Source organism: Hetaerina americana, unplaced genomic scaffold, assembly GCF_022747635.1.
Source record: "Hetaerina americana unplaced genomic scaffold, ioHetAmer1.1.p SCAF_10, whole genome shotgun sequence".
Classification (NCBI taxonomy): domain Eukaryota; kingdom Metazoa; phylum Arthropoda; class Insecta; order Odonata; family Calopterygidae; genus Hetaerina; species Hetaerina americana.
In genome coordinates this window covers 68,892,352-68,904,593 of record NW_027286070.1, presented here as the reverse complement: position 1 = coordinate 68,904,593, position 12,242 = coordinate 68,892,352, and the positions used below count along the sequence as shown (strand labels likewise).

Sequence of the window (12,242 nt, the reverse complement as noted above, 5' to 3'; positions counted from 1 at the left end):
ATTTTTTGTGATAGGAGATTGTTCTGGTTGGAGATCATTAGAATATTATGGTATTAAGGGAGTTGCACTGAAACTAATGAAGTCATATTTGGATGATCGCCACCAATTGGTTGAACTTGATGGCTGTCGGTCTGCAGCTCTTAAAGTAAAATGTGGTGTACCACAGGGCTCTGTGCTTGGCCCAGTACTTTTCATTATCATGATTAATGATTTGCCCTGTAATATGAAACCTAGATCTGTTTTATATGCTGATGACACTACTTTTGTACAAAAGTGTCAACATCCAGAAGATGCAAAGTTACGATCTAGCCCTACCCAAAAACAGGCTAAGGAATGGTTTGATGTTAATCATTTACAATTAAATACTAACAAAACTCAGCATATTGTGTGCAGTCTTAAATCAAAAACAACTAATATTGAAACTGCTAAAATACTAGGAATTTATATTGATACAAAACTTAATTGGGAGACTCACATCAGTCAGACCTGTAATAAACTTAGTAAAGCTGTTTATATGTTAAGAAAGCTCAACTTTATCATTTCAAATGAGTATTGTTTAACACTTTACCATGCCTTCTTTCAATGTCATTTGAATTATGGTGTTGAGTTATGGGGTCATTCCCCTCATGTTAAACAAATTTTGCTACTGCAAAAGAGAGCTATTCGCTCTCTTGCTAATATACCACCACGTGATTCCTGCAAACCTTTTTTTATTAGGTATAGAATCATGACTGTATTTTGTTTGTATATCTTTAAGGCTCTGATTCATGTGAAAGTTAATCTAGAAACTTACCAATTAAGATCCAACCTCCATAACTATTCCACAAGAGGTAAATCGAATCTAAATACTACTTATTGTAGATTGTCATCAACTTACAACACATTTCACAATATGAACATACGACTGTATAACTATCTGCCTACTCAGTTGAAATCAGATGGTATCCAGAGTTTCAAGAATAGGGTATATACCTGGTTACTTGCTCACCCACTTTACTCATTGGATGAATTCTTTTGTGACAATCTTCATCACATTTAAGAACTTATGTTTATATATTAAGTAATATTATGATTGACGACATTTAATATGGTTGTACCATTTTTAAAATGAATAAAGTATTATTATTATTATTATTATTATTATTATTATTATTATTATTATTATTATTATTATTATTATTATTCTTTATGTTTCGTTTATTTACTCTTGACTTAATTGAGAAGCTTCAGGTGTGATGTGGTGTAAGCCGAACATAATAAACAACTGATCGAAGCACTTTTCCACTTCATGAAATTTTTATTTTACGGCCGGGTTTCGATGTATTACATCATCATCAGGTATTCTCTGCTGATGATGTAATATATCGAAAACCAGTCGTAAAATAAAATTTTATCAAGTGGAAAAGTGCTTCGATCAGTTATTCATTACTCTTGAATTGTTTGAAAAGAATAATATACTCTTAATGAACAGCATCCATATTATTTGAGATAATTTTATTTTTTTGTGGTGGCGGACCACTCCAGTTAAAGTGAAATTACGTTTTATGTTTGTTCGTCATTAGTGTAACAATTGATTAGAAAAAATTTTAGTTGAGCTCACATCATTTTTTCTTTGCAATGATATGAAGTGGCCCCAATTTTCATTGTATTGGCATTTTTCTTAGAGACCTTCAAATTAAACTGACATGTTTTTATATTTACCTACTTACTGGTTAATAAACGCTTTCATTATTTTAGTAATAATATTGCTCATGTTATCGCTCAGTTTTTAATGCAATATCTACTAAAGGTTTCAAACTAGGTGTTGTTGGGTAATATGCTTGATTTAAGGTTACAGATGTGAAAAAGTGGTATAAGAATATTTATGATACTGGGCAGTCCATATACTCTCCATCTGTGAGTTAATGCTTGGCTCATTTGGTAATACTTTACAGGAGCTGAGTCAGGTTGGCAGTGCGCATTTCATGCTCATCAGTCATGTTAATCATTCTTAAGTAGAGTAGTAATCACTTTATCAACTGCTAATCCCTTCGCAAATGTTAAAGTAGTGCATTAAGGATTAAAATAGTATAATAGTTGTTATGAGCAGTGAATGCAGAACCTTGTATTGTAATTATTTCTTTGAAGAGATCAACCTTTAGTTTATTATTGCCATTATGTTAAGATTGATATCTATCTCTTTTCTAATAATAATAATAATAATAATTTTATTTGTCCAGAGATTGCATCATACAAAAAAAATTGTACACATAGTATAGGACACGTCAATATATACAATAATACACAATGTAAATACATATGCCTATTCTAAGTTTCATGTTCCATGAAATTCCTAATAGAATAGAACAAATTCCTTTGAAGAAGAGCTCTCAATTTCCTTTTAAATAGAAAAATGTTTGTGCTGGATTTCAGGTCCTCATTTAGCTTATTAAACATAAGGAGACCCATAGATTTAGGGCCTAGTGCGGTGGTTCTAGTTCTTACGTAAGTTCGGTGCAGATCATTTTTAGACCTGGTCCCATAGTGGTGAATACCACAATTTGTGTCATACATTGAAAGGTTTACAAAGGTGTACACCAGTAATATATAGATATATAGTAAATACATGGCAAAGGTAGAATGCTCAATTTATGGAATAATGGACGACAAGGAGCATTATGCTCTGCTTTGACAATTAGCCGTACGGCTCGCTTTTGAATTTTAAATATTGTGTCTGCAAGCGGAGAAGAACCCCAGAAAAGGATACTATATACTATACAGGAGTAGATATTTGATTAATATATTGACATGAGGACATCCATTGTTACGGTAAACCTGATGCTTCTAATAAGGAAGCAAATGGTATTCAGTTTTTTGCCCAGGTGACATATATGCTCCCACCAGGACAACCGCCCATCTAGAACTATTCCTAGGAATTTTGCATGGGGCGCTTGGGGAATTAGTTTCTGTATCAGAACTAGAATTGAGAACAGAAACTGCAGACCAAACTGGCACAGAAACAAAAAATGTGGAACTGGCCATTCATCAATATGTATGCATAGTTATGAGTATGCTTTATGGGTTCCAAGCACACTCTAATTCGCAATCCTGGGTTTACTGGTTTATATACAAATGAGGAGGACAACCATTGTATCATTTCATGTTCATTTTGCTGTACAATGCTAATCTATTAAAAAGTATAGTTCTTGCTTCAAATGCTGAGATAACGTAAAATTACATATCAGCGTTTTATTAAATCAAATAGTATCAACCTTTTTGAAGACAAGATCTGTTCTCCTTTGCTTGTAGTAGAACATGAGTAAAAATGTTGATGTATAAAAGAAAATTCCAGCTACTTCATTCACTTAAACTCTTAGCTACAAATGCTTGGGTACATCAATGCCATTATGACACCACTTCCTTTTTCATGTAGTTAAATCTAGTCATGCCTTGACCAAGTGCAGAGGCATTTTCATTAGAAAATATACCCATGAATTTGGACAAAGTAGGGGGTGAGTGAAAAGAGCTGTTGGGAACAAAAAAGTGTCCTAAACTATCTCCTAACAAATCTTTCATGATCATCACCCAAAAAGTGAAGTTTTAGGGAATTAAAAAATGGTTAGCATTTGGTGTTCTCAATATGGAGCCCATCTACAGACTTGGGAAAATACACTGTTGTTTGCAATTCTTCCTTTAATGCTATTGGAAAAGAAAAGTATGGAAAAGAAGAAATCTTTTTCTTCATTGATGCTGGATTAAGGGAGGTAGTCATGCCTTAGTTTCCTCCATTCTATGAGGGTTTTGAGGCAAATAGTAGGGGCATTGTGGTCACCCTGGTTAAAAACTGTTGCATGCTAGTGGTGTCAAAAGTTGTATTCCAAGGGAGATGTCATGCAAGAGGCCTGTTTTTACAGGTTTATTCATTTTTATTATGTTGAAGCAATTAGGCAGAATCACCCTCTATTCTATTAATTTTTGGGTCAGTCAAATACGCTTGATGTACAGACTACAATTCTATTGTCCTGTACAATTTCTACTTAAAGATTAGTTAACAATTAATACTCAACCGCATTTTGGATGAAACATATTATTTCAGTCATGCTGAATGCCTATTGACACCACTCTATCCACTACGGTGTGGTAATGGATGCCTATTAACACCACCACAGTCATCTTATACCCTGATTAAACTTATACAACTTGCCATTAGGTTTCCATGTCTCAAAGCTACATGTGAATACACAAGTCTATGTTCAAGTATATTCAAACTACACCTTATAGTAAATAGAACCAGGCATAACTGTTTGGAACTTTTGGATTCCATAATTAAAAAATTACTTTAAATTTTTCCACACTTTTGTTGGTATTTGGCACAATGTGTTTTGCCACAGCATAGCATATCCATGTGCAATGTAGGAGGTGGAAATCGCCATTTATAACATTAGCCCTTGGGAGAGAGGGGAGGAAAGAGAGGTGGAGAGGGAAAGGGGGGGTGGGGGTGAGGAAGGGATGAGTGGCAGTGTCACTCATTGCAACAAAGTGCCCAGGGAATGGATGATAGGCATTGGAAGGGGCAGAGGGGGGGGGGGGTGACGGCCACAAGGAATATTCTCAACAGGGGACAAACAAGGAGGTAAAGTGTAAGTAGGGGCAGAAGGGGATCTCAGGAATTAAGCTTTGGAGGTTGCTTGGAAACAAAAACGTTGATAGGTTTCCAAAAACAATATCATTATGTAGTTGTGCTATTTTCATCTGACTGGAGGGCAGTTTACAGCTGGTCAAGGACATCCATTTGTCTACCTACCTTCACTTTGTGCAGAACATCCAGTCTAATAAATCGAAAGAGAGATAGTACTTTCGATTTATTGGAATGGATTTCCACAAAGTGAAGCCTGAAACCATCGAGTTTAGAACATCCAGTGTAAAGTCACTGCTGTAGTCATTTCCTAACAGATTGTTGGCAAATTTGGATTTTTGGATCGAAATTCCTGAAGTGCCAAGTTAACTCCTACGTTCTCTTTTCAAACACTGCTGGTTTGACTTTTGAATACTATGTTACAATTATTTTATATATTTTGGCGCTTTAATTTGTAACCCCATGATTGGGACAGTGAGCTGTATTTATCCTTGCCATTGCTGATACATTTGTGTAAGTTCATCAGAGTGGTGCCATCAGAGTTGCAATGCCATTTACTATTTTTGCCCCTCATAAACATGTGTAAAACTTGTCTCAAACTTGTAATTAAAATGCCAATCATTTGCTCAGCTTTTTTTAAGATCTGTATGAAATGATATGTATTGTCTCTTATCTTGTTTAGAATCCATAAAGTGTTCATTTGAATATTTTATTGTAGGGAAATACTGTATTTTCATGGTATGATGGAGTTATGACTTCCTCCGAGGGCTATGCAGGAAGGGTGAGCAGGGTTGCATGGGATCATCAACTCCAGCAGTACTACACTGGGGTCAATCATCAAGCATATGGGAAAGGTGCTGTCAACTTAACAAGCATACGGGAATCAGACCAAGGATGGTATGAGTGCAGGATATACTTCCCTAATCGAACACCAAACACTGGAAGAAATGGGACCTGGTTTCATCTCACAGTTGATGGTGGGTGCATTACTTAATTGATACTTTCCCAAATAATGTGGATGTATTTTATTTGATATTTGTAAAATTTCAAGCATAATCAGACATAGTTCTTTGAAATTACATCTTATGCCAAGGAATTATGCATTTATGTTGATGTGTTTTGAATTTTTTAGTGAAATTACCATTGTAGATCAAACCAATTATCAAATGTTTAAATTTCAGTAATCCTTCCCATTTACAAAGTCATAATAAAAGTGATTGAGCAAACGCACCAGTTAACAGAGACTTCTGTTCCTTTTTAATGTAGTGACACACTGGTAAACTTTTGTTGCACAAAGACCCATTTTTAAAGTCTTGTTTCATCTAATTGTTTGTTAATGTGAATGGTAAGTTAATGTGGAGAGTGCCCAAAAAATTTGATTTTAAAATGGAATAAGATTGCTAATTAGTGAATGTGGACATGGTAACAATAGTGACATTGTGTGTCAATTGTTAAACTAGATGTCCAATGGCCGGTTTTGATCTTACTAGGGGTCATAGAACTGAGTTGTGGCCTTAACAGGATGTTAAAGTTAGCCTCCATTTTAATGAGACATTATGATACCTGGCTTTAATGGCATAAGAGTGGTTCTACTCCCCCTACCACAACTTCAAGGTGGTACTTGTCAATATTGTCAAATAATTGCCATAACATCAATGAAAATGCTCCATTCTATGTATGTAACAGTGTAAAAGAGTGAGGCATTACTCACGTGCTCACTTTCCTCTCATATTTTCAGCTAGGGAGATATATGTAAGAATGGTTGATAATGAAAGTGCACCCTACTCATCAAATCACTAAGCTTGGCACTCTCATCCCAAGCAAGTTCCATGCCCTTGGCATTACTATATTATTCTCGAAGACTATATAATCTCTTCATTCCCCCATTGAATCATTGAACCAGAAAAGGCCCGATAGTTCAGCATTTTTAAGTGACAGTATTCTCATCTAATAAGCCGAAGGTCTGTGAATATGGAGCAACAAAACCTGTTTTTATGTCAACTGTTAACAAAATTTTCTTTTGATTAACATGGCACTAATATTCAAGATTTGACTCTTCTATAGTATTGTAATTTTTTCCATGAACATTGCTATTATTAATATATTAATATCATTTTAATATTATTAGGATATGCTGTTGTCCTGGTGAAATGAAGATTAACTACTAAACTATATTGACCATAGCTAAGGGAAAATAGCATTGATTTTTTGCTGAAATAATGTTATGTTGATTTTATGGCAAAAGTTCTATGCATCTACATCTACTTAATACCCCGCAAGCCGCCACAAGGGCATATGGCAGGGGTTGTTAGGACACCACTCGGATTAAGAAAGAAAAAAAACCGCATGCTAAAGCCACAAATTCATACCATCCACAAACAAAACATGGCATACATTCATGCAAGAACACTTACACTTCACACACATGCAAACACTCAGCCTGCCAACTAACATACACATGCACCTACAAATATACCTAATATCTTTGCAATGTTTAATTTTGTTCTGACTTGTAAATTCAATGTTTTTAATAATTTTAAAGTGACTTCGGTTTCTTGCTATTATGATTTCTGATTGTTCGGGGAAAGAATGAGTATTTGTATCTATATCTACTGGAATCTATCTCCCTTATTTTATCTTTGTGGTCTGATCTACCTGAGTAGTGTGAGGGCATAAAAATTCCTTTAATTCCTCATGCATAAAGAAATGGGAATGACAACTTTTTTGGTAGTGAATAAAATGATTAGGTGAAATATGATAGAAAGTATAAATACCTCAGAAGTAATAATTGTTTTCATAATTCTACGATTGATTGTTACTCATCAGGTGGAACACTCTTAGCCATCCCACCAATAAATCAGACGACAATGGAGGGGGAATCAGCTCACTTCAAGTGTGTCACAAAGGAGGAAGGAGCAACAGTGACGTGGTACAAGGATGGTGTTCAATTCTCTGAACTCCCAAGCCTATCATCTCGATCAAGGATTTCCTCTGATGGCTCCCTCACCATTTCCCCCACAGACATGGGTGACCCTGGCTATTATAACTGTGAGGTCACTAATGAGATGGGGGAGAAGCAATCAGCTGGAGCTCACCTAAACGTGGAGTGTGAGTGCTATCTATACATTTCAGGGAAAAAATTAATATGAAAATAATCAGAGGAATTGAAGAAGGATGATTTTAATTTCAGTTATGGCAATTATTGAAACTATGTGAGCATTGCATTGGTGCTGAGGGAGGATGAGAAAATTTGTATAATTATATTAGAGAAAAAGATGAAGCATCTGAGTAAAAGAATTTTTTTCTAAAATGAGCATACTAAATAAAATCAAAGTATTCGGTGTCACCTTAAGGAAATTTGAGTGAGATCATTATCATTTTAAGTTTAGGAATGTTATGAAAATGTAATGAGAAAGTAAATACTTTCATGGCTATTATGATACAGTAAATACTTTGTCGGTGGTAGATTTTTCAATTTTATCATCCCTTCTCTCTTGGTACTTGGAGGTGCTCAATATTAACAATATCCCGTTCAAGCATATCTTTACTGTATTTCTGCTAGAATATTAAGTTAGCTTAATAATTTTTCTCCAGTGTCTTTTCTTAACTTGATGAATTGTATTCTGTGACTGTTTTTGTATCTTTACAAAATATTTAATCTGGCGCCTATTAGAGTAAAATAAAGTTTAAAAAACCATGCCAACCTTAAATAACAGTCAATTCTTTGAAACTTTGTGGTATTCCATTGCAATGTATACAATTTATTACCAGAAAATTTAACAAATCACCGTTAGAAAGTCACATGGGACCATTTTTAATTATTTTAATGGTTCTCATTCTATTAGTAATAATACATTTGTAATTAAATATAAAAACTTCCAATGAACTCATTTTGTCCCTCATGCATTTCCTCAACTAGAATGGAATGGATGGGAGAAGAGGTAAGAAAAGTAACATTAGGTGTACAATTGATAAATTTAATTTAATATTAGAACTGAAAAATGAATGTTCTAAAATTAAAAAAATGACAGTATTTAAACTGTTTTCAGAAGTAAGTTTTTCTTCTGATGTTTCAATTATTGTTAGCATTCAAATGGCATGTAAATAAATGTAAAAAAATTACAATTAAAATATGAACACGAGTGAAATGGCCAGTCAAATATATATTTGTGCATTCTGGTGGTAATGCAATCTTCATTGAAAGAAGAAGAATCCAGAGTCAAATGTAGAAGATTCTTTTTCATCCAATGAAGGCCACCAAAAGGTGAAAATATATATTTCAGAATTCTCTCATTATCTTCTACTTGAGCAGTGCCAATGAAAATATGATTGAAAAGTGCCTTATGATATGTGTCTTATGATGCTATTTTATAACAAACAGCTGTAATGATAAATTCCATTTCTGTGCTTAAACTTTTGTGAATTAGGTTATTCTTTCACTTTTTCACAAAGGAACACTTATAAATGGAAAATATTGTTCCTTATTAGCTGATATTTCCCTTTTTGTGAATATTGTTTAAAAATGGTTGTGGATACACACAAGCTACAAATGGTAATCTAAATTTCAGTGCAATAGAATTTGCATCATGTCTCATTTTAAATATATTTCTCATTATTTGAATTAGATAAGGCGAAAGTGATCTACTCTCCAAGTGAGCAGCACCTTCCCCATGGTCGGCCTGGCCTTTTAGACTGTCACTTCCGAGCCAATCCACCTCTAACATATCTTCGTTGGGAAAAGGATGGCTTTCTTTTTGATCCATACAATGTACAAGGAGTGTTTCTCATGCATAATGGGTCTCTGTACTTCAATAAGGTGAATGAAAATTGGTGCATTGATCTTTTCCTTTACTCTTTTCAATCATTGTTAACAATTACATCTAAATACTTGAGTGGGGAGGGACAGAAGGATATGGAGGTTATGACCCAAAGGATGTAATTAAAACTGAATGGGGGAGGGGGAGAGTTTGAAGAACAATTGACTGTTAAACAAAATTTAAAGAGGGAAATAATACAGATTTATGGTAACAAACATTTTGAATGATAAGACTTATCATTTGTCACATTTTAAATCATTAAAAATATGATATATACTGCTGTGAGCTGCTTATAAGGCGATGTTTATGCTTAGTCATTCAATTATATCAATAGACAATGGTATAAAGATTAAAAATATAAAAAATAAGATAGGGTCTGATTATTGGGGGCTTAATATAGGGTGGGATGGTTTAATAGGGCACAAAGAGTCATGGAGTTTATTGGGGTGGACATTCCTGACTTAACCGTGAATTTAAAGCACATTTTTATAAATAATACTAAACACTATTCAAGTTGCATTGAAATAGGTGACTGTACTCCATATATTTTTATCATAAATGATATGTACTTCTGATTTATTCCAAGTGTAAACTGACATTATCATTTTTATAGGTAGACAGCTCTCATGGAGGAATGTATACTTGTATTCCATACAATGAGCTTGGAACTGAGGGCCCATCTTTACCAATGAGAGTATTAATCACAAGACCACCAGTTTTCACTATCAAGCCAAACAATCTCTACGTGCGAAAAATTGGAGAGACAATAAGTATGCCTTGTGATGCTAGACATGATGTTGATGAATCAGCTTTGACAGCAGATGCAGAGCTTGGAGTTCCACCTCCATTGAGTGGAAAACCAGTCTTATCTTGGACAAGGGTTGGTAAAAAAATGCAAACTGTAGAGATAAAAAATTATATATATGTGTGTATCATGTACTTTAATGAGCACAAAACTTTTAAGTATTTTTCAGATTAGATTAATTGCTAATTATGTATGTGATTTTTTACATTGTGGCATGCTAGTATGTGGTGTGTAATAACTGAAATGTTTCTGGAAAGTTTCCCAGTAGTTGAAATTCACTCATTTACCTATGTAGTGGATCAGTATTTCTTAGTTATGGGTTAATTAACATCTTGGAGTTTTTCCATGATAGTCTGGTAGGCAGAGTGCATGAAAGCTTTACATTTACTTTATGCAGTATTTTCATTATCCTTTGAACATTTTCCTGTCCAACAGTACAGGGGATGAAAAGCAGAAGGTGATTAATTGCATAGAAGCATTTAAAATTTTTATATGTTCACAAATAATAATGCATAATGCATATTTGGGCCCCTGTGATTTGAAAAAACCTGGGAACTCTTCTAAAATTAGTGGTAATGGGAGGTAATCAGATACTAGCCTTTATTCTCTTATTGATTGAAATTCAGTAACTCAAAAAAATTTACAATGCAAATCAAAGAATAAAAATTACATTTGCAGATTATAACTTTACTTAAAAGTAATTGGATTTGAGTAATCATGATACTTAAATATTCCATTGATTTCTTATAATTTACTGATTACTAATGAGATTCTGATTATACATCTACATCTAGATGTATATGTAGATATATAGTCAGTAACTTTTCCTGAGCTCTATTCTATTAGTAGACCTACTTCACATTGAACTAAGTTACTTAACTCTGCTTATTAGATGTTATTCTTAGTATTGTAATCTAAGGAAGAGCTGAATGAATGATAAAATGCCTTGGTAGTTGAGACATAGTCTCTTGTTGCATTGTGACATGGATTTGAAAATGGCAATGCTTCAGTTTCTATTGTGAGCATTGACCTCTCGAGACATGACTTTAAAATGTATTAATTCATGCTTATTTTTCTTTCATCAGTCAAATTACAGGAAGGACTTAGCTGTATATGATACCACTGTAATATTAGAATCACAAATTATACTGATATAGTTTATGCATCAAGGGGAAGGACTTCAGAACTTAACTAGGAAGTCCTGAAATGATTCTTTGGGGCATCCTTTCCCATAATACTGCCTGATGGGAATCCCAGGATTCTCTCTGAAACATCCTGGAGTCTTCCTGTGAAGGTTCTTCATATAGTATCAGATCATGTGACTCCAGCCTTATGACCTTGCCTAATAAACTAACTTTAATGCATGACTCACTTACTTATCAGTTCCCTAGATTGTGCATGAATTAGTTTTAGTCAACTGGACAAGCATGCCTAACAATCAAACAAAGAACTAATATGAATACAGCAGCGTTAAAAACTGTCAGGGTTAAAAGCAACCAATATGACCCAAAAAAACCTTGAAAAGGGAATAAAATACACATATGTATAGAGTAATAGGAGATAGGGGTTTGTAACATCCATGCACTAAGGCTACTGATATGTGTATATATAAAATGAAACATTGAATTTCCACTCTATGATTTTAGATGCCCCCTAATTTTATCCAATATCCATTTAGTCCTGAATAATTCCTTGCATAAGCATTTTTATGTTAATTCAATTCTATTCCTTGTCACATTGACTCAATTTCATTGTTCCACACATCACTTGATCTTTTTTCAGTTTTCTAAGTTCTGACAGTGGTAATTTTTAAAGACTTATATATATATTTTTAGATTTTGGAAATTTAAAAAAAAATGAGTGCTATTTTTTGCCTGTACCCACTTCAAGGTAGGTTTCACAACTATGATCTCAAAAATTGAAGTCGTGGCAATTTTTAGGCAAACATTTCATATGCCTTTTGAGCACTCTATTTTTTCAATAAATAATAATTACTATTATTATG

General features: G+C 33.9%; 1 protein-coding gene across 11 annotated transcripts in view; it reads left to right on the top strand.

Annotated features, from left to right (window-relative positions):
- The window catches only part of bdl (borderless), a 136,094-nt gene that overhangs the window by 83,883 nt on the left and 39,969 nt on the right, over positions 1-12,242 (top strand). For all 11 annotated transcript variants that reach the window (XM_071598804.1, XM_071598800.1, XM_071598803.1 and 8 more), the window contains exons 3-6: positions 5,334-5,592; positions 7,442-7,723; positions 9,241-9,431; positions 10,046-10,312. In XM_071598804.1, the coding sequence (XP_071454905.1) occupies positions 5,334-5,592; positions 7,442-7,723; positions 9,241-9,431; positions 10,046-10,312 (999 nt within the window). The remainder of the gene's footprint in view (positions 1-5,333; positions 5,593-7,441; positions 7,724-9,240; positions 9,432-10,045; positions 10,313-12,242) is intronic.